The 23,846-nt window shown below is 42.0% G+C and overlaps 2 protein-coding genes across 2 annotated transcripts in view; both read left to right on the top strand.

The window, feature by feature from the left end:
* Window positions 1–271: 271 nt before the first annotated feature.
* Window positions 272–1,350, top strand: LOC120438962. Its single transcript, XM_039609575.1, has 2 exons — window positions 272–457; window positions 621–1,350. Exons 1-2 carry the CDS (start codon window positions 324–326, stop codon window positions 1,294–1,296), a joined length of 810 nt encoding a protein of 269 aa, XP_039465509.1. The 5' UTR covers window positions 272–323; the 3' UTR covers window positions 1,297–1,350.
* Window positions 1,351–18,041: 16,691 nt separating this feature from the next.
* The window catches only part of LOC120434845 (NACHT, LRR and PYD domains-containing protein 12-like), a gene marked incomplete at its 3' end in the record, with an annotated part of 35,195 nt that continues 29,390 nt past the window's right edge, over window positions 18,042–23,846 (top strand). The window contains exons 1-3 of the mRNA XM_039603303.1: window positions 18,042–18,075; window positions 21,550–21,604; window positions 21,689–21,790. Coding sequence (XP_039459237.1) covers window positions 18,042–18,075; window positions 21,550–21,604; window positions 21,689–21,790 — 191 coding nt within the window. The remainder of the gene's footprint in view (window positions 18,076–21,549; window positions 21,605–21,688; window positions 21,791–23,846) is intronic.

Genomic DNA, 23,846 nt, shown 5'->3' with positions numbered 1-23,846 from the left:
CATTTTCTGAATGTTGCAAATGAATGGGAAATCAAGGACAAGGTAACCACGCTTGGTACCGACAGTGCTCGTAACATGGTTGCAGCCGCCAGACTACTTCCATTTGAACACATGCCCTGCATGGCCCACATTCTGCAAAGAACGGTCACAGTTTCTCTTAATGACAGCGCATTTGAAAGGGGTCTGGCCAAATGTCGCAAGATTGTTGTTTTAAGCATAGTCCAGCAAACGCTCAGGAATTAAAGGAACAGCAAGCTGCACATGGACATCAAACAGAACCGCTTGTTCAGGACGTTCCAACAAGATGGAACTCCACCCTAGAGATGATCAAGCGGATCCAGAGAAACAAATCTGGGCTGACCACCATCCTGACTCAACAAAACAGCAAGGTGACCATGTTGACTGACCAGGAGCTTGACAGACTGCAAAAGCTGGAGGAACTACTTGAACCTTGCAGGTAAATCATTTTGTTTCTCATGATTGTGTGTCTATCTTTGTGTTCTAGCTTTGTTTTCAAGTATGTTCTCCACCTCCACCTCTCTGTGTATTTTCATATGTGGTATTTATGTTTGTCTCTGTGTGATTAATAGAAAAATACAGATTTGATCTTTCTATTGCAGATATGTTACCGAACTGCTGGGGGGAGAGCGCTATGTCTCCTGTTCCATGGTGTTGCCAGCCTTGTGTCATTTGTTCAGTATTATGGAGCCCTCAGATGATGACCCAGTCTACGTTTTGAGGTTTAAGAAGGTTTTTACCACAGACCTAGCTCAGCGGAGGGCCAGCAGCAATCTCACATGGCTGAAGATCGCTACTGCCCTTGATCCCAGGTTTAAAGACCTTAAATGCCTTTCCACAGATGAAAGAAGAGAGGTGTGGGCATCAGTACATGACCTTCTGATGGCAGAGACGGATGCACACCAACCATCTGCTCAGACAACAGAGGAACCATCACCAAAGAAGAGCAAGATGTCCATCTCCTTGCTGGGTTCTCCTGATTCAGATACAGAGGAAGAGGAAGATGCTATAGACTGCTGTCTGAATCTGTACAAAGCAGAGCCCAAAATTGACACAGGAGAGTGTCCACTACAGTGGTGGTTAAAGAGAGAAGGAGCACATGCCAGGCTGGCACCTATTGCACGCAAGTACCTGTCAACCCCTGCAACCACAGTGCCCTGTGAGAGCTTATTCTCACTCTCAGGTCACATCATTCATAAGAAGCGTACTTCTTTGTCATCAGACAATGTAAACAGAATAGTCTGCCTCAGTAACTGGCTGAGTGCAAAGAAGGACTAAGCCAGATTGCTCCTTTAAAGTGAAAAATGTTCAATATTCTGGGTTTTCAGCTGTCTTTTTGTGTTTTAAATACTGAGTTTTGTGCACCCTCTATTGTTATGGTATTCACTTTAACCTGTAGGCCTGGGTTCGGTCACTGTTGATGGCCTTAAAGTTTTTTTGTAAGTTTTCACTGTGTTAAAGATTGATGAAAACTATTAAAATTCTCTTTGAATTTCAGCATACATTCTTTGTGTTTATTCTGCATTTACTTCATTGTGTTGCATAAATGTCTGTTACAATCTTAAAATATAAAGTTGAAAAAATGTAATTGGAGCCAGGCTATTGATGAAGTAATTGCGATTAATTGCAATTAATAACAGAAAATTGTGAGATTAATTAGTTAAATTTTTTTAATCTATTGACAGCACTATCAAAAATACAAACAGTAACTAAAACTAATGAGAGCTGATGGCAATGTAGTCCGTGCTGTAGGGAGAATGGACAGCCATACACGTTTATGTGTCCATGAGCAAGAGGAGGGAGAAAAAGGGGACTGGAAAAGTAAGAGTTGTCACCGAGCAGAAACGGGAGCTGGAAGCATGTAAATATAATAATAACCACTGCAGCCAAAAAGAGTGCCTGACGAGCCCAGTTGTAAATAAGCTATTAAGACTCGACTGTACACTGTGTTTGTGTTTTCCTCCGAAACAATAAGTTCTGTTGGAGCAGCCTTTCAACGCCTCTCTCTGTCTCTCGCAAGCAAAGTTGACCCAGACAACAAAGTAAAGCTATTTTTCGGCTACCAGCCCGACATGAACCCGACATATTAGCCAGAGGTCCCTTTGCTACGGTTTGGACCCATGAGCGTGTTTTATATATGCACAGAATAGTTTTCTATACGAGATCGCTGCAAAAAGTGCAGCCTTACCTAATGTCCACCCTACTGTTACTCATTTATATTAAGATTTAAACATCTAGTTGGAATTGGTAGGGTGAGTAACCTTCATAATAGTAATAAATCACATAGCAATAGTACATTCATGTAGCTGTAAAAAGCATGATAATATATTAAGTAATCCAAAGTATTCTGTTACTTTACTCAGTGAGAGTAACGTAACAGAATGCATTACAAAACACATTTTGGGGCATGTATTCTGTAATCTGTAGTGGAAAACATTTTAAAAGTGACCTTCCCAACACTGTGAAGATGTGAATCCAGTGGGTGGATGGCGGCATCACCATGAAGGATCACTGTGAGAATACATCATCATCCACAATGAAAACCAGTCGCAGCTTGTGGCTGCAGTTAGCTGATTTGATACTTAGCTTGGAGTTATCTCAGTAGAAGATAGAATGCTAAACTGTCTAAACCAGGGGTGTCAAACATATGGCCCGTTGGCCAAATTCGGCCCCTGAGATAATTTGATATGTCAGTTATTACAGTATTTTCAGGCTTGCTGATATTCCATACCAACAGGGCTGGGACTTTATTCTGATGGACACATTATGTCGCCAATCACATTAAGAGACAGACTGGGATCATGCCACTATTTAAAGAAAGGGATGGGGCAAACGTTCAGAAGAAAGCAAGCATAGTGGTACAGGCCAGGTACACACAGACACAGGTTTAAATGCAAGCGTGTCAGGACAAAGTGAAAACACAAAATGAGCAGCATCTGGCTGAATTTCAGTGATACTGGAGCGGCAAAGCTGAGTGCAGAATTTATGAATTAGAAGCTGGATAAAGTGATACCCATGTCCGTTCTCTTCTTAGTGGTAGTAGATGCATAAAATTAAGACTAATGAAAACACTGAATTAAAATTGCTTCCCTTAAAAACACCAAGCTTACAATTAAATTTCTAATTATGATCTTCAGTACCCAACACCATGACTATGTACATATTGTCGGGTGTGAGAATATTTGTGTTGTGTGCTGTGGATTCAACTCTGCAAACTCATCACTATTTTCATCATCAAATTTCTACTTAGACAGCAACAAAACAGAAAGCAGTTCCCAGGAACTACTTCTTGTTTTAGAATCTTTCAACATAAGAGTATGTTGCACATCAGAACACCTCCACATCTCCTCTTATTAAAGGATTACCTTATTATTAATTTGCTATTTCTGCCAGTTGATTAAAAATGTTTGATCTCACCTGAGAGTTTCCAGTTTACAGTGTGGATTCTTCAGTCCTTCAGACAGAAACTTCACGCCTGAATCCTGCAGGTCATTGTTACTCAGGTCTAGCTTGATCAGATTAGAGGACTGAGAGCTGAGACCTGAGGACAGAGCTTCACAACTTCTCTCTGACAGGTTACAGAGACTCAGTCTGAAAAATAACAGCAAAACAATTAAAAAAACTACTTTTGATCAAGTGTAATGAGATTATAAAACATTTAGGAATATTCCATTCTCTTTTGTCAGGAAAGTAATGAGCAACATGTGGAGACAATCAGAGAGAGAGAGAGAAGTGAAGAGAGAACAGAGCAGTAAAAGAACACTGGATAGTTTAAATTTGACACATTTTTGGTATCAACAAAATGTGTCAAATTTCTTTATTTTGTAATCGTTTCAGAAGAGTTCATGATTAAAACTTACATCAATAACCACCCAGAAACATTTCAGAAATGCTGACATGTATTCAGTGTTGAACAAAGTGAGTACTGATTATCACTTAATAGCTTTATAGACTTGTCAGACACCAGCACTCATGACTGTATTTTGGGGGTTATTTTGTTAGTTTTTTTTAGTTGATCGCACCTGCTTTTTATCAACAAGCATATAAGTTAAAATGTACTCACAGAGCTTTGTTGGAGGCTTTGACCACTGGCAGCATTCTCAGAAGAGCCTCCTCTGAAGCAGAGTATTTCTTCAAGTCAAACTCATCCAGATGTTCTTCTGATGACAGTAAGATGAAGGTCAGAGCTGAGCACTGAGCAGGAGACAGTTTACCTCTGGAGAGACTTCCTGAAGTCCTGTATTGTTGGATCTCCTCCACTAGAGAACGATCATTCAGTTCATTCAGACAGTGGAGCAGATTGATGCTTTTCTCTGCAGACAGATTCTCACTGAGCTTCTTCTTGGTGTACTGAACTGTTTCCTGATTGGTCTGAGAGCTACTTCCTGTCTCGCGCCAGCAGAACCTCGTGAGGAGACTGTGATTGGTCTGCAGTGAAAGACCCAGGAGAGGAAGCGGAGGAACAAGTCCAGGTGTCCATTTGGACTCTGTAAGGCCTTGTTCACAGCACTCTGGTAGAAGTGTTTCTCTACAGATTTTACTTCTTTTTCTGGTTCTTGTTTTCGAAACAATATAGACCATGTGGACGTTGTTTGTTTCTGTTTGAGCAGATTGAGTCCAGAGTTGATGAAAGTCAGATGGACATGAAGAGCAGCCAGAAACTCCTGAACACTCAGATGGATGAAGCAGAACACCTTGTCCTGGTACAGTCCTCTCTCCTCTTTAAAGATCTGTGTGAACACTCCTGAGTACACTGAGGCTGCTCTGATATCGATGCCACACTCTGTCAGGTCTGATTCATAGAAGATCAGGTTTCCTTTCTGCAGCTGATCAAAAGCCAGTTTTCCCAGAGACTCAATCATCTTCCTGCTCTCTGGACTCCAGTGTGGATCTGTCTCAGCTCCTCCATCATACTTCACCTTCTTCACTTTGGCCTGAACCACCAGGAAGTGGATGTACATCTCAGTCAGGGTCTTGGGCAGCTGTCCTCCCTCTCTGGTTTCCAGTACATCCTCCAGAACTGTAGCAGTGATCCAGCAGAAGACTGGGATGTGGCACATGATGTGGAGGCTTCGTGATGTCTTGATGTGGGAGATGATCCTGCTGGCCTGCTCCTCATCTCTGAATCTCTTCCTGAAGTACTCCTCCTTCTGTGGGTCAGTGAACCCTCTGACCTCTGTCACCATGCCAACACACTGTGGAGGGATCTGATTGGCTGCTGCAGGTCGTGTGGTTATCCAGAGGTGAGCAGAGGGAAGCAGTTTCCCCCTGATGAGGTTTATCAGCAGCACATCCACTGAGGTGGACTTTCTAGGGTCATTTAGGATTGTAGTTTTGTGGAAGTCCAGAGGAAGTCGACACTCATCCAGACCATCAAAGATGAACACAACCTGGAAGTCTTCAAAGCTGCAGATTCCTGCTTCTTTGGTTTCAGTAAGAAGTGATGAACAAGTTCCACCAAGCTGAACTTTTCGTCTTTCAGCACATTCAGCTCTCTGAAAGTGAATGGAAATATGAACTGGATGTCCTGGTTGGCTTTGTCTTCAGCCCAGTCCAGGGTGTATTTCTGTGTTAAGACTGTTTTCCCAATGCCAGCCACTCCCTTTGTCAGCACTGTTCTGATTGGTTCATCTCTTCCAGGTGAGGCTTTAAAGATGTCTTCTTGTCTGATTGTTGTTTCTGGTCTGTCTGGTTTCCTGGATGCTGTTTCAATCTGTCTGACCTCATGTTCATCATTGACCTCTGCAGTCCCTCCCTCTGTGATGTAGAGCTCTGTGTAGATCTCATTCAGAAGGGTTGGGTTTCCTGCTTTAGCGATGCCCTCAAACACACACTGGAACTTCTTCTTCAGTGCAGATTTAAGGTTACGATGACAAACTGCAGCAGGAAGTTCTGAATAATAATAATGATAAAAATACAACTTCAACAATCATATTTTTCAAAATGCTGATGACAATTTCTGACCCACTGAGAAATGACTCAACACACTGGTGTCATAAGTGTCTCATTTATCCAGCAGCATAAATTTTTAGATAAATCCTCTTACTCTGCAGACGGTCAGCCAGCTGCTCCTGCTTCATTCTCCTCAGGAAGTCCACTGTGATCTTCACAAATGCCTCTCTGCTGCTCCTCTGCTCATCATCCTCCCTCTGAAACTCCAAGCACTGGGGCTTATTTGGATTCAGAACCTTCTGGATCTTCTTCAGCTCGTTCTTCACAAAAGTGATGATGTTGTCCTCCAGCAGCTGGAACAGGATACTTTATGAATGAGCCACCACTCTGAACTTCAGTCTCCACAACAGCCACTTCTTTATGATCAAGGAGCATATCATCCACGATCTCCTCACCAATTGTAAGTCTGACTTTATCTGATTAACTGAGACTTTGTCCACAACTCCATGATCCTAAAACATTGATTCTGTTCATATGAATGCAGCGATTTCAGTGGGAGAAACATTTCACTGGTGTTCAGAGCTGAACTACCAACGGGTTGATGATCAAAGCCAGAAACTTGGAGATGTTTCAGGTGACTGAGTTGATCATACAGCCAACTGGTCTTAAAGGTTCACTCTGTTTACACATACAGATCAGTATTTAAGGTTTGACTCTCATCATCCACTGGAGCATAAACTGGGCGTCATCAGGACGATACAACACAGAACAAACACCATCTCCACAGACACAGCAGCCAGGGAAGCAGAAGAGCATCACATCCAGAGGGTCCTGACTAAACGCGAACGCTGGTTTGAGGGCGGAGTCAAGGAGGCCATTTATGTGAAAAGGGAAAGACCATCTCTGAATGGAGGAGGGGCCTAAGGGTACATCTGTCACCATCTTACAATGCTGTGATTGCAGCCATTCCCCAACTCTGTGAATGGGACTAAGGACCATTGATCAGTGGTTGTTGATCAATGGTCCTGACAATATGCGTACCAATGATCAAGGAACTGACCTCACAGTCCATTGTTCTTTCAGTGCTGCTGGTTTCAGTCATTATACAAATGTCCTGTTTATAAGGTTGGAAACCTGCAGTCAGCTGAGACTGAAGACGTCACCTGATGATGATCAAACGTTTCTCCCACTGAAAACGTCCAGATGAACAGAATCAACCTTTTTGGGATTTACTTACCTGGATGATTGAGCATCAAGACACAACTTTGTGACTTTTCTCAGTTGAATAAATCCTCTCCTCCACGTTTGTTTACATCTACCAGCCCTGTGGCTCTGCTCAGGGACAATAATCTATGTGAGAGGTGGAAAGTCATACAGGTGTCTGCTCCTGCCTTCAGTTATTTTTAATCTACTGTGTGTCAACTGGCTGAACCTACTCCAGCTGTCTACCATCCCCCTAAACTCAACAATGACTTAGTGATCTATCCATTCTCTGACCAAACACATCCTGCTGCAGGATGTTAACATAGCAGCCAATGATGATCCCGCTCACTGTGAACAACACATTTGGACCTGATTTGCTGCTCTGGTTTACACGTGAACTTTGACTGCTGTCACCAACTTGAGAGGCTCTACAGAAAAACTGGACTTGTCCACAAAAAGATGTATAAAAATCATAAACTACATTACAAGGACAGCATTGCTCAATCAACTCTAATTACTATGGCCATGTTATCTCTTCTAATTAAGGCACAGACACTCAAACTTGCTGCTTTCAGCGAGAAGTCAAATGTCTGAATATGAGCTGGAAGCTGCTGAGAGTCCTCCTCCTTCCCAAGGGGTTTACTTTCTCTACTACTTTCACTATAAACACGCCCCTTTCATGCACCTGCAGAGGGCCACCAGCAGATGGAGCTGTCTTAAACAAATCCACTTGGATAGTTAGCTGTAGATGATTTTCTCAGTATGATTGTAGGATTTTGAGTTGTTCTTTAGATTTATTTAAACTCTTATATTGTGCACAAGTGTTGAACAACCCATAATTTCTCTGTACTTTTCATAAGAGCAGCCAGACTTTCAGGTAGTTTTTCTTTTTTTAAGAGCTCAAAGTTATCGTAGAAACAGTTATTCAGCTTCATTCCCACTGATCTCGACTACAAACTGTTTCACTTTGGTTTTTGTTTAAAGCCTCGATGTTTAAAACGTTTCCCTGTGATCACATTTGCACCGTCTGATTTCAAAGTTTGTTTCTTTTGGTCATTTAGTCCACAGAGTCCTTGGTGTTCTGAAAGGGACCTATAAACAAATGTATTATTATTAATATTAATAATAAAGTAGTTGTTGTACATGTACAGACCATAAATATGGAGTCCAGCTGTGTTTGATGCTGCTGGGCAGCCTGACCACTGGGAACCTCTGAGCTCTGCTGGTCCACTCTGTGGAGGAACCATGGACACACACACACACACACACACACACACACACACACACACACACACACACACACACACACACACACAAATGAAGCCACTTTCATTATTAAAATGTGAATTTAGCCTCTAAAAGCTGTGTTCAGTCAGTGTTGCTGCTTCCCTGTGTCTGACCTCACGTATGTGCTTCTGAAAAGAACCGTTAACATTTCCCGTAAACACTTTTAAACCTGTGAAAAATCCTTTTTAGAACAGTTTAAGCTGTTATATGTTGAACTCTTGGCTGACATCATATTAAATGCTGTGGATTCAGAATCTGATGTCACTCAAGTTTACATGTGTGAAGGCAGACGAGTCAGTACTTTTGGTAATACAGTGTAAAGTTGCACTGATTGATTTCCATGAACAGCACTGTGGTTCAGTGTTGTCCTGATGGAGTCTGATTAACAGCAGCCAGTATGATCCAGGCTTTAGCTGCTGGGTCTCTGTGTGACCTCTCAGACTGTTTAACAGATCAGACACAAAGAGAATCAGAGCAGCTCTTTAAAGACAAACATGAACCCACTCAAGTCACACTTTCCCCACAGATATGAGCATCACTGTCCTCAAACAGCAAATGACCAAGTCTAACATTTGGATCTTTTCTCTTTCATTGTTTTCTTTTTAATGAATCTTTGTAACAATCTGAGGATGTTTCAGGTCAGATTTATCCAGGAAACACAAACATGTAAAGGAGTCATCACAGCTCTCTGACCTCGTTGGTCCAGGTTCACCACTGAACTGTGGAGGTTGACCTTTGGACCGGTCACTCCTCACAGACGGACAGCTGGACCCTGCAGACTGTGACCTCTGACCTCTGCAGACACAAACATGATAAAGTCATTGAAGCAGCTGTGATCACACAGACTGCAGGGTGGGCCATTTATATGGATACACCATCGTTTGTCTTGTGACATTACCAATAAGTTTGATGTGTCACATGACCCTCTTCCTATTGAAAAAACAAAAGTTGTATCCAAGATGGCCGACTTCTAAATGGCCACCATGGTCACCACCCATCCTGAGGAGTTTGCCCCCTCACATCTACTAATGTGCCACAAACTGGACTTTAATATCACCAACCATTCCCATGTTATTATGGTGTATCCATATAAATGGCCCACCCTGTACTTTTTGAATATTACTTTAAATACTCAGACTTAAAATTTTGCTAACAGTTTATATAAAAGATCAGTTTTGCTGAACTGTGAGATATTTTGGGTTTAGTGTAGTTTTTGCATACAGGTATAACAGAACAGCTTTAGTGTTTGTTTTTAAATTTGAGTAAAAAATGCAGCAAGATAGATTTAAAAAAGCAGTTTTAGTGATTATAAAATAGACCATATCAGATTCATATCCAAATTTATGATATCAGTACATAAAACAGTGGTATGATGCCATCTCTGCCAAGAACGTGAGTACTTGAGTGTTGAGAAACAGTCAAAGGCATTTTTAATCTCATCTCTCCTCTTTGAACAATAATAACTGAGTGAAAACACTCTGATAGAAATCTGAGCTCATCTTTGATCAGCATGTGAATGTTAAGCAGCAAACAGAAGTCTAGTTCAGTCTCATTTGTACAGGTTACAAAGGTTTCTAGAGTGCGATCAATGCTCCTGATCAGCTGATCCACACCCTCATTTCCTCCTGATCACATGATTGCAGCTCAGTGTGTTCAGGCCTAAATGATGCAGCAGTGTCTCGTCTACAGTCAGTACAACACACAGCAGCAAAGCTCCTACACACACTGAGGACAGTGAACACATCACTGCAGCAGCTTCACGTTCACTGCAGAATCCAGTTGAATCAAATCTCTACATGTTACAGCTGCACTTTATATCTCAGAGCAGCTTCAAGCTGAGACCCTCAGACCAGAGAATAAATGACTGTTACAGGGTCAAAGGTCAGGATTCAAACACAGGACTGTGTTTCACTGTTTCAGCATCAACACTGTGGAACAAACTTGCTCTCACTGTGAGATCAGCACAGTCAGTAAGGTGTAGTAAACTCCTCTGATTTGATCCAGCTGTCTGCAGATTCATCACTGTGGTCGGCAGCAGCTTGATCACTGCTTCATGTTTGAAAGGAGCTTTATCAGTCACTTCATTATAGGAACAAGAAGCTCATCAGATCCTGTCTGTGTGACACTGAAGGTGAGATTAACAATGAAAGATGCAGTGTGAGCGACTAACAGTGTGTTATCATTTATATAGAAACTCACAAGAAAAGAGGAAACACTTGTATAAATGTGTGAATGAGGCGAGTATCAAATTGATTTGAGTTTGACTTACACATGTTTGCACTGCAGTTTATATCCAACAACAACAAGCAGTTAAATTAAATATTTCACGTTGCTAACAGCTCACCTCTCTGCAGCAGACACAGGCTGGACTTTAAAATGAATGATGGCCTCTTTAGACTTGTCACTCTTTAAAGACACAGAGCTGGGTTCAGGTTCATGTTTGCGTTTAGTTCCTCGTTTCTTCCTGTGAATAATGATGGAGCAGTGATGTGAGTGCTGAGCTGTGACATGGAGAAGAGTCATGGACAGTTAGAGATGGTCATCTCACCTCTGAGCTTTGGTCTGGCTCTCATGTTCCCCACACAGAGTGCTTTTAGAGGGAGGGACTCCCTCCTCTCTGTCCTCACACTGATCCATGCTGCTCAATTCACATCAGCTCACACACACTTTCTACCTTCACCTGCAGAGGAAACACAAATCATTCATGTGCACATCAACTGAAATCCTCCTTTCCATCATGTGTGCTGTCCAAATATCAGCTGCTTCTTTCCTGCTTCATCTCAGTGTCAGCTGAGAGAATGACAAACCCACTATGTGTCAACATTTGATGGATGATGACTCAGAAATGTGAAATGATGTTGACCTAAATCTGTCCTGATGATAATGAGAAGCTTTGATGAGTTGTGACTCTCTGAGGTGTCACTAGACCAGGGGTCTGCAACCTTTAACACCCAAAGAGCCACTTGGACCCGGTTTCACGCAAAAGAAAACACTGGGAGCCGCAAATACTTTTTGCAATCTAAAATGAAGATAACACTGTATATATTGTTTTTTGTGCTTTGTGCGGACAACTAAAGTAAGTGAAGTTTATTTATTAAGCGCTTTTCACAGACAGGCAGTCACAAAGCGCTGTACACAAATATTAAAATAAACAATACAATCAATAGATATTATCCACAATGTAAAAGATCAAATGTAAATAATGTAAAGAATATAAAATACGTAGATCAACAAGAGGCTTGTTTGAACAGAAAGGTTTTTAACTGCTTTTTAAAAGAATTTTAGAAGAAAGAAGAAGAAAAAAAGAAGAACAACTAAGGTGTGTTGCTTATGTAATTAAGGAAGTGCTACAGAGAAAATTACATTTTATTTATGTATTTAACACATTTTGAACTCTTAAAGAAATATAACAAAAGGAAAGACACCCAGCTGAACTAAAATGACCCATGTAGCAAACAAAAACTGTTGTGAGCCGCCTCCCTTATATCGCATTTGGACTTTTGGAGCATTGACCTGACTCTTAAAAAGTAATTGGAAAAAAGAACTATGCTGCTAAAAAAAATAGATATTTGCAAAATTCTGCCTAAATATGTATTTTACTTTGTTAATGTGTGCGGCGGGGCGTGGTCTGCAGCGCCGCTGCAGGGGAGTCGGACGCACCTGAGCGGCACCCGCAATCGCGCCTCGCCACCTTAAAGTCTGTGCTCTCTCTGCTGTTGTGTTGTCGGGCTGTGAGCTGAAAAGCTACAGCCGGCTGTATGCGTACTGCAACCATGTGTGAAAATTGGTCAATAAAGAGATGCTGAAAAGCATGTCCATGCAAACATCGTCGGGTCTGCCGTGATGTGTTTACAATGAGACTTCTGGTACCGAACCTCTGCGCACAGCGTCTGCAAATCGGGGCTTTCATCTTTACGCAGGACTGTAAGCTGTCATCTGTGAGGCGCGAGCGTTTTTGTTTTTAACATAGTTCACGGTGGAGAACAGCTGCCGACATAATGTGGATCCGAAGATCCATAATTGGCCTATCTGAGGTTGAAAGTCTCGATAAATGCACGGCGTTTCGGCGGGTACACCGGCTTCCGCGAGTATGACGCTTATTTTGAGCGATGAAAAAAATAATGAGACATAATTTTATTTTTATATTTCAAAATCACAATAATCTTCCAATTTAGAACTACAAGTTAACAAAAAAGAACTAAACACAAATAAAATGCACTTCAGCTAAAGACTTCTTCTATTTTCCCAAACCACCCGGAGCCGCAAAATAAGGACTAAAGAGCACTAGGATGTAGAAACACTGGGGCTCAGCCCTGAAATCTTTGCTATTTTCACAACAGCAGCTGTTTAAAGTTACTGAGTGTATTTGACAGTAAAGTGAATGTAAATGTGAGACACCGTGTGCTCACAGCTAAAGTCTGCAGTCAGCTGTGTTAGAGCGTCTTTCACACAATGATCCTTTAATAAACACTCAGTGCTCCATGTTGATGAAGCTGTCCTGTGTGAGCTTGTGTGCTGACATGTTGACAGTTTGACTTCAGCTTTTACTGAAGAAAATCCACAGAAGGCTGAAAGTGAAGCATCACTTCCTGTTTGAGGAGAGCCAACAGTCTGTTTACATGTCAAGTTACAGCTGGAATAAATAATCATTTGCAAAGTCTGCTGCTCTTTCTGTAACCATCTGACCATCAACTAACTCTGTACTGTTGTTGCTGCTCTCATTCACAAAGTGCTCAATTACATTTTTAACTTGTGACTGTAAGAGCTCTTAGCGTTAGCTTAGCGTTAGCATGCTGTCTGGCTAGCTTAGCGTCAGAGCTCTGCAGGTGTCGTGTGTAAATATTAATCACAGCGACAGTAAAACACTGCAGCTGAGTTGTGATGTCATCACGTATGCCGCGTCCTCTGTGCTCTGAGTGAACTCAAAGTACAAACTACAAGTGCACAAACACGAACGTAGCTCAGAGTGGCGGACACACTCGGCCTCGTTGGTCCAGCTGTGAGTCCGTTACCGTGAACTATGGAGCGGCAGATTTGTGCTGAACTAACAGCTGATGTTAGCCAGGAAAACATTACACACTGACTTTAATGGAGAGACCGGAAATACAAACACACACAGTTTGTTGTGTGAAGAACTCAAACATGAGCTGAACAAACAGTAAAGTTCCTAAAGACAAACTGTTAAAGGAGGAAACAAAGCAAACTTACAGTTTCTTCACACACCAACAACAAGCTCCACTCCACGAAGTTCAGGAAAGCGAAAGTAAACTGAGCAGATAGAAAACACCCAGAGAGGCGTTTGAGGACACTCGGGAGCAGTGGCGTGTCCAGCGGGGTGGCCTGGGGGGGGCACACAGGCCACCCCCAGACCAGACTGGCCACCCCGGGTGCCACCCCAAAGCTAAAACAATAACATTCAATCAAATATCAAATGTACGATTATGTTTTCACAGTGAAACTCAGATATCCGAGTGTAAGTGAATGCAGCATTGGCTTCTGCACTATGAGTCTACCACTGTCTGACATTAAACCGGTTCGTGGGCACCGCTGCTATAGGGTATATATGAGTGAAAAGTAATGAAAGTTGGCACCGAGAAGGTAACCCAAAGGAGTGTTCAACTGACAGTTTCATATCAACAATCACAGATGGTTTTTAATAAATGTCTAACATGAGTTCATCACAGTCCTTTAAAGTTAATACATTTGAGAAGACTTGGCCTTTAATTTCTCGGGAGCATGAATGCAGTTTGGGATGAAACTGAGCAGGTGTAGAGCAGGTGGAGCAGAGGAATGATGTGTTTAAAGTTTCACGTCAACTATCAAGGATGATTTTAATGATTTTTTTGAATATGACGCAATCAGGCTGCTTGTTTGTGTGAGCGCGCCCTTTTGTTTGGTGCGTGAGCGTGCGTCCATGTTTGTGATCAGCGCAGGAGAAAAGGCGCTGCCGTAGGGGGGATTGGAGCCAAGATGGCGACCGAGGTAGACGCTCTTCTCCGTGGCTAAGCGTTTTTTATCTGAATCACAAGTGAGTTATCCTACTGACTGTTTATTCAGTACACGTATGCTACACTTCTAAGTAACGGCTTCCTGAACCATACTTCAAAGAACTTCTTAGCGACCCTAGCCTCTTTGCAAAGCGATAGCTCAGCTAACAGCAGGAAAGATCTGTTACCCCAGCAATGTTTCCAACAACTCAGGGTAGCAAAAGGAAGGAAAAAGAAACACCCATGAAATTTAAAAGTCTAACCAAAGGAACATCCAAGGAAATGGAGAGAAACACAGGTGTAGCTGGCTCAAAAACCAGCCCCAAGAATGCCGTGACTGCTGAACATGACTACAACCACACAGGCACGTGCAGAGGGGGGGGCGGAAGGGGCTTGAGCACCCGCCCCTTTCCTGATGGGTGCCCAAAGTGGCCTTTTGTTGAGGCAATTTTTTTAAAAATTTTTAATTATTTTTTTTTTAATGTGTGTGTGCGTGTGGAGTCCTGTCTGTGCCCCTCAACAATAATATATACTATTAATCACAGTTTTGCTAAATAAAAGGATCTGGCTTGCATCAGTCACATGATCACATTTAACCAATGATCGCCCTTGACGGCAGAACGCGCTGGTTACGAGCCGGGAACGAGCTCACAAAGTGCACGCGCATTTTTTGCGGTCCGGAGCTGTAGGAGAAACACAAATTAACTCAGAGACACAGACTGATGCGACAAAACCAGTAAGTAGGTGTACAGCGCACATGTAGTCTAAAGCACACAGGAGTATTAGCTTATTACGTACACGTTGGTAAGCTGTCTTGTGGCAACTGACGAACTGAAACAAATGAGCGTGCTGTGTGTGCAACAGCGCGACAAACTTTACCTGTCCTTTTATTAACTGCACAAGTAGTGCTGGTCATAGCTGCTGGCTCACTGGGTAAGGCTGTCATGGGTCTGTAGCTCTGTCCACCGTTTTAGGGAACATATTTAGTTTTAAAGTACGTTACAGGGCTTTTCCTGCCTTTCTGGAGGGATTATATTTCACTTAAAACGATCTAATATGCATGTCCACATAATAATGGATTATTATAATTATAATATTTTAAAAACACGCTGTATTTTAAAGAACATACATTAAGAAACAGATTATATTAGATTTATATTTTAAATAAGACAAAATGCTGATTTTACAGCAGCAAAATTATTGTATCTCTACAGTTTAAAAATGTAATAAGATTTCTGCCTGCACAGAGTGGATAGTGAAACAAATGGAATCATCATAAATACATTATTATAAATTTATTACTTTTTCCCCCTCATTGCTTTATTATTGTAGCTCTAGTAATAAATAATAAGGGAAGGATTCTGGATCAGCACCATGATGGAAACTTGTGCCCACAGTATATACAGTATTCTGAAGAAGGTCTAAAATGTCACTGTGTGTGCGTGCATGTGTTTGTTTTATGTATATGGATTTTTGAATTATTACTCATAATATAACATTGTCCAGACATGGCTGGTAAGGACATGAGGAGGAAACAGTAGGAGCTGTGTGAGGATACTAAAGGCAGTGGATCCCTCAGCAGCTGGATTACAAAGAGCACAGGTAACATTAACACATGTACCAGTTGTTGGAGAGGTATTCCAGTATAAAAATAATAATAAGCACAACTGAAATGTTTTGCTTCTATAACATTTTTCTGTCATCATTTTATTATAGATTAAGTGTAAGAGTTGTTAAGTGTGGATAATTAAATTATAGTTTATTGCAATAGCAAGTTGTGCCTTGTTCTCAGATGGACAGCAAGTGGAGAGTGTTAGATGAGATGAGGGGATGGAAGGAGGAAGAGAGGCAAAGAGTGATTCACAGGCAGGGTCTAGTTTATTTCTCAGTTTTTTGTTGTCTTATGGTTCCAAGAGCTGTCACCAATCTTTGCATTTTGTTATTATCTCATGACACGTGTTTAATCAGCTACCATCTCTCCTATGGACTTTTTAATGTCTACAGTCTCAGATCAACACAGCCCTGCCCTCCAGCACCATCAGCAGCAGGAGCAGCAGCAACCCCTCAACAGCAACATTGTACCATCAGGTAAAACATAGGCTACGTTTGCTTTGCCTCACAACAGTGATATAGTATGATGCGATCCCATATTAGATTCTTGATGAATGTGTGTTGTTGTTATTCAGCCTGGTTCAATGTGCCCCTTTTTAGCTTTGAGCACCCGCCCCTATAAACGTCTCTGCACGGCCCTGCAGAGGGACACCCCTGCCCTGCTGTGGATTGCATCTCCTCCCACTATGCTGGCTGTGCGCATTTCTTTTCCTCCTGCTCGCCTTTCGTGCGTCGCCTTCCCGTCTCTGCGCTCACTATCCCCTTTAACAGGTCAGCCTGGCAGCTGATAGGACGCCTCGGGGAACGCCCCCACCTCCACAGGTGCTACTATTGTCCGCTTAGTCCACAGTGGATTAAAAGAATATTGTGCAACAACACTAAAACACACTTTCACGTCAAAAAGTCATCATAAATAAGTCTCCAATAACACCAGAAAAAGTCGCCAGATTTGTCGCTACTCACTTTTTAGAAAAAAAGTTGCTAAGGGGGTCTGAAAACTCGCTAAATATAGCGAGAAAGTCGCTAAGTTGGCAACACTGGCCGCAGCGGTCAGTTGAAGAATCGCAGAGTTTCTCTGTGAATTTCCCATTCCCTGGTAGCGTACTTGGTGCTTGCTTGGAAGTTTAGGGGTTTTTTTCGCTGTAAAAAGAAGTTTTCTTCCCACGCACAACGGACACAAATGTTTTTGTCACTTTTTACGGAATCAAACTCAAAGTAAGGTCAGTACTTCCACGCTTTAAACGCTGCGCTCATACTCTCTCCCTTTTCGATATATTATCCATTGTTGATCTGCACACAGCTGTTGTCACCAACGCCGCACTCGCTTACGTCACTGTCATGAGACTTTCTCGCAAAAAAATCACGGTTTTAGTAACGCAGTAACACAGCGCTCCTACGGGAAAGTAACAGTAATCTAATTACCGTTTTCGCAATAATAATCCCTTACTTTGCTCTTTACTTGAAAAAAGTAATCAGATTACAATAACGCATTACAAGTAACACATTACTGCCCATCTCTGGTTGTCATACACCAACATGACGTTCTACTAGTCAAGGCCTCACCTTAACCCACTGATGCTGATCACACAGACCCACTAATAGAACTGTTTTATCAGGTTTATGCAGCGTCACCATTAATGTCACATTTAATCAGACCACATTTACATTACAAGCCCACTACAACCATTATCAACATGTTACATTACATTATACATCGTCACTGATTTAAAGCACCACTATTTTAAGCTGATTCATTGTTTCCACCTTAACAGTTCATCCCTCAAATCAAAAACCCTCATAAAATGTAACAACAAATAATTTTGCAAATAAATGCAAATAAAAAATTTATTTTTCAACTTTTACAAGTGAAATCAAACAAGTGTGTTTAACAGTGAAACCAGAGTGGAAGCTGCTCATATAGAGTCCAACCCAGGCTAAAAGTAAGTTGAGTAGAGCAGCATCATCAAAGTGTCGGCTCTCTGAACACGGTGCAGGATCGCCATCTGCAGGACAAAACTAGTTTTTCTCCTCGTCAACGTCAAGATGACGTCATCTTACAGCAAAACATGCAGATCAGGTGACATGACTGTCTGAGAGGCGGAGTTAAACTGTGGCAGGTAAGCATGTGGAGGAGGAGCAACAACATGACGCTGGAACATCATCATTGCATTATACAGTTTCCTCTCTAACTGGATGCAGCTGTGAACAAGAACAGCTGTGGAACCAGGGTCCTGAGTGTCATCTATGGATGAATGCAGGTCAGTGTGTTGCTGGTGGAGGTGATGAATCACAGTGTCCATCTCACAGTGGGGTCAGAGCTTTTCTTCAGCTGCTCTGCTCTTCAAATGTAAGGCATCGACGGCTCTGCTTTTCAGCTCCGTTGGAATATCACCTTCTTCTGTCTGACAAATATTCATGAAACAAACCTGACAAAACACAAACAGCAGCAGTAACAGTAAACTGTACTTATAAACTCACTGAAAACCCACATTTGAACTCTACCTACTTGTTCATCAAGGCATGAGTACAAGTGCAAGGAGACGTGACAGACATGTTGAAATTGTGATGTGAAGACGGTGGACTGTGGTGGCCACTGCAGACTGTTGGACTCTGTTACAATCTTCAGTCTCTGTTACAGTTATTTATTTATTTATTTTGTTATCATTTATTCATATTTATTTTTTAATGAAGATGACGACCAACTGCAGCTTGAATCATTGAATTTACACCAAGCATGGGTGACCGAGAGGTTTCGCAGGTCTTTCCTCCCTACTGCTGTCAGACTCCACAACATGGTCTCTGCAGAGGACCCCACATGTGCAGACAAACACACACAATTGTTAATCTCGTCCTGTCTCCTTGATGTTCAATGACACCAAGTGCAATTTTTCTGACATAGTGCTGCTCATCCAGATCACATCCAGGAAACTTCCAGCTGTGATTGGCCCGTGCAGGCTTGTGATCAGATGCTGATTTTAGGGAGCGCTTGACTTTCTTTTGCTTTGTGTCCTCTTGGGATTCGATATCACAGGGTGTCAGACACTGATCCATCCTCCTCCTCTTCCACCTTCTGCTGGGTCTCTTAGGCTAAAGCAGCTGGACTGATGCTCGTGGACATCCACAGAGGAAGAAGCTGCTTGCTGAGACGGATCCACATCCATCATCTCATTTAAGAAGCCCAGTTAACAGACCTGATGCTGCAAAGTCCTCTTGTCCTTAAATGTGTCCTTGTATGGCTGTTTTTGTGCACAGCCTGGATTCTCAGTTTGTGTCCTTGGATTTTCTCACACCGGCTCACAAATGTAGGATTTTGTTTTCAGGTGGTGCTGAAATGAGTCGTAGGGCTTCAGGGTTCAGGATCAGGTCTCAGTGCTGCTGGCTGAACTTTGTCTCATGTTCTGAGTCTTAAATAAAGTCAGTCAGGATTATTTCTTGTATTGAGTCTCATGAGAATTTTGTGATGTCAGCTGGCACAGATTCAAAGCGGAGCTCAGAAATCTGAAATATATTTGAGTTGTAAATGGAGTTTAGAGAATGAGCTGCTGATGAAGCCAGCTGTGTACAGGAGGTCAAAGGTCAGAGCTCCTGTGGGTCTGAGGGCGGCCTCACTCTAGAGAAGGATGAAGGAGTCTGACCTGAGCCAGTGTTTGACATGAACACATCAGCACTGCTATCAGTGAGCCTAACGACAGCCGTTAGCCTCATTTCAGTGTTTCATCATTTAAAAACACTTCCTGTCACTGTGGTGGTTACTGTGACATCATGCAGTTTGTGTGTTGACCTCCAGAGGGCGACAAATCAGCACAGACAGAGAGCTCCATTCAAACTTTGCTGCCATCAGTAATAATTCTTCAAATATAATCATCAGTGTTTGAGCAGTTATGATATCAGGGACAATCTAGACATGTGTGACAATACTGAACATGTCACATGACACACCTTAAACATCATGCGATCCACTCTCAGTGTTGCGACTTCCATCCACAAATAAAGCTGCTGCCGGCTGAGTTGGTTTGAGCTGTGACTCGTCTCCAATAAGCCAAACTGAGCCCCACTTGTGTTTGTGTATTTATTCCAAAACAAAAACAACAAACTTTTTGCTTCATTCAAACCAAATAGCACATCTATGAACTTATATCGTTTGAGAACGGGACTGAAAGGTAATGTGATTATTGTCTGAATATTGTGTAACATGCAAAACCCCACTGACTCAACTTCTCCGTTGAGAACGCCAGCATCAGGTAAATAACATGTGACCACGCCCCCATGCAATCACCTGTGGTGCAGGAACAACACCTGCACCACCATAACAAATAAAACATAAACATTCACTTTGGCTCTTACACTCAGTCTGCACTTTCATTCATGACTTCAACAGGTTGAAATGAGCTTTGAAGAAACAACAGTTTAGTGCTGAAATATTCAAACGCTGCAGGAAGAAGAACAACAAAGTGATGACAGATGTGACGGATGTTTGTGATTCAAACAGGATATCACGCAGGAATAAATCACGACCTGCCAGAGGTTTGGGAATTTCCGAGGTGTACTTGAACGCAGCACACAATGTTTCGATGCTTCCGAGTGTCCTCAAACGCCGCATTAGGCTCAAAGTTTACTTTCACTTCCTGAACTTGGTGCAGTGGAGCTTGTTGTTGGTGTGTGAAGAAACTGTAAGTTTGCTTTGTTTCCTCCTTTAACAGTTTGTCTTTAGGAACTTTACTGTTTGTTCAGCTCATGTTTGATTTCTTCACACAACAAACTGTGTGTGTTTGTATTTCCGGTCTCTCCATTAAAGTGTGTAATGTTTTCCTGGCTAACATCAGCTGTGTGCAGCTTAGTTCAGCACAAATCTGCCGCTCCATAGTTCACGGTAACGGACTCACAGCTGGACCAACGAGGCCGAGTGTGTCCGCCACTCTGAGCTACGTTCGAGTTTGTGTACTTGTAGTTTGTACTTTGTGAGTTCACTCAGTCCACAGAGGACGCAGCGTACGTGATGACGTCACAGCCCTTTACCTCGTTTACTGTCACTGTGATTAATATTTACACACGAGACCCCTGCAGAGCTCTGACGCTAAGCTAGTGACACAGCATGCTAACGCTAAGCTAAAGCTAAGAACCCTTAAAGACACGAGTTAAAAAGCTGCTTTTAGTTTGTGATCAGAGTCCACGAATGAGAGCAGCAGCAGAGTTGGTGGTTGATGAAGCTCACTGAATTACTGAATGGAAGAAGCTTCTCATTACCAGTGAATCAGTGTGTGTCAGTGAATGCATCGTGTGTGCTTCACGGCTCCATCTAGTGGACTGATAGTAGAGCAGCTGATGGCAGCTTCCTCTGCCTCACACTGCTGTCTGACTGCATTCAGCTGACACTGAGATGAAGCAGGAAAGAAGCAGCTGATATTTGGACAGCACACATGATGGAAAGGAGGATTTCAGCTGATGTGCACATGAATGATTTGTGTTTCCTCTGCAGGTGAAGGTAGAAAGTGTGTGTGAGCTGATGTGAATTGAGCAGCATGGATCAGTGTGAGGACAGAGAGGAGGAGTCCCTCCTCTAAAAGCACTCTGTGTGGGGAACATGAGAGCCAGACCAAAGCTCAGAGGTGAGATGACCATCTCTAACTGTCCATGACTCTTCTCCATGTCACAGCTCAGCACTCACATCACTGCTCCATCATTATTCACAGGAACCCACCTGGACCTCCACCCAGCTCTGTGTCCTTACAGAGTGACCAGTCTAAAGATCTCCCCATTCATTTTAAAGTCCAGCCTGTGTCTGCTGCAGAGAGGTGAGCTGTTAGTAACATGAACTCTTTGATTAAACTGCTTGATGTTGTTGGATATAAACTGCAGTGCAAACACGTCATTCCCTCAATCCCATTTAAACTGTGTCTTAAAAACAAGCCTTTGGTTTGCACACAACTGAAAACCCACTTCAGCAAACAGGAAGTGATCAGGCGTCCGTCCACCTCCTGTCAGGCCCTGCAAACATTTCATATTGAAGAAAAGTACTTTATATTCCACATTTTACTCCACCACATTCAACCATTTTGACATTTTAGGCCACAGCATGAAACTCTTGTCACATGACTCCTGTTATGTTATAGAGTCATGTGACCACCAGGGAGTGATTTGTATGGATGTGTGTGAAACACATTCATATCAATCTGATTCATCAATGGAAACATTTTTGGTGTAAAATGCACCAACACTGAAAACGCTGCAGATAAAAACACAACAAATGAAATATGAACAAATCGAGTCTTTGAATACACGTGTGTGTGTTTGAGACAAAGAGATAAATGGATTGTGTGTCTGTCCTATTGTTGCATGAGGATTTTATTGTAGATTTTGTGCGTGTACACTTTTGACCACGAAGGTGTCAAAAGGGCGTAAAACAGTTGGAGGCACAAGAGTAAACACTAGTGCTGTCAGTAGATTAAAAAAATGACTAATTAATCACACAATTTTCTGTCATTAATCGTGATTAATCTCAATTACTTGATCAATAGCTGCAATTACATTTTTTCAACTTTATATTTAAGCTTGTAACAGACGTTTACACCATATAATGAAGTAAATGCAGAATAAACACAAAGAATGTTAAATGCTTCAATTCAAAGGTAATTTGAATACTTTTCTTCGATCTTTTAACTCAGCTTCTCTCCCATGAAATACAACTTTGTAACAAACCTACATACACTAATATATAATCTATATTAATTCTGTCAAACAATTAAAATGTTTAATCAGATTCATCACAGGGTAACTGTGGATTCATTTTGATTAATCACGATTAAATATCATTCATTTTTAATGTATACTAATCAAATTTCATTTCATGAGCAAACGGCACAAACTCCTCAGCTGATCCTGAATCTGAGCCCGTCTGTAAAACAATCATTTTCTTCACAAGTCTGTGGAGGTGGCACTGATCATGCAGCAGGCTAACACACTCTGTCACTCTTCTTCAAGTCTTTGACACGAGGAACCACAACTCTGTTATTAACAATATTAACAGGTCTGCAGTTTGTCCACTTGGCAGTTGTGTCATCAGTGCTTTGCATTATTGTGATACTTTAAGCTGGAAGTGCTTCGGTGAAAAGAAAATTCTTTCTCTCACAATGTGCAGAATACTTCATGTTGGTCGGCTGGTCCGTCTTGTTATTTATTTAATACTCAAACTTTCCATCAAGAGGCCAGTGTGCGTTTATCATCTTCCATATTGAACTGATTGGTTCAGCTGCCCGTCACTAACACATGTACTGCCCATCTGCACGTGTGCAAAGGGAGCTCTACTTGGACAAACTGCACGAAGTGCGTTGATAGAAACATTTCAGGGATTTTGAGTCATTCTGCACTCCAGATGTGTTAATTGTGTTAAAGATTTTTATCAGGTTAATCATGATAACAGATTAATCCCCTAACCCCTTAACCCTAACCCTACATGTTCATTTTGACAGCACTGGTAAATCCTTTTTAAAAAGAAAACAATGAAAGAGAAAAGATCCAAATGTTAGACTTGGTCATTTGCTGTTTGAGGACAGTGATGCTCATATCTGTGGGGAAAGTGTGACCTGAGTGGGTTCATGTTTGTCTTTAAAGAGCTGCTCTGATTCTCTTTGTGTCTGATCTGTTAAACAGTCTGAGAGGTCACACAGAGACCCAGCAGCTAAAGCCTGGATCATACTGGCTGCTGTTATTGAGACTCCATCAGGACAACACTGAACCACAGTGGTGTTCATGGAAATCAATCAATAAATTCAACTTTACACTGTATTACCAAAAGTACTGACTCGTCTGCCTTCACACATGTAAACTTGAGTGGCATCAGATTCTGAATCC

The sequence above is a fragment of the Oreochromis aureus genome, linkage group 3, assembly GCF_013358895.1.
Source record: "Oreochromis aureus strain Israel breed Guangdong linkage group 3, ZZ_aureus, whole genome shotgun sequence".
Taxonomy (NCBI): Eukaryota; Metazoa; Chordata; class Actinopteri; order Cichliformes; family Cichlidae; genus Oreochromis; species Oreochromis aureus.
The sequence above is the reverse complement of the archived record's forward strand: the minus strand, read 5'-3'. Positions and strand labels throughout refer to the sequence as shown.

Excerpts from the sequence above, each read along its gene's own strand:
- LOC120438962 (XM_039609575.1), top strand. The coding sequence starts at position 324 with ATGATCAAGCGGATCCAGAGAAACAAATCTGGGCTGACCACCATCCTG. Across the intron at positions 458-620 it reads GAACTACTTGAACCTTGCAG|ATATGTTACCGAACTGCTGG; the intron begins GTAAATCATTTT and ends TTTCTATTGCAG.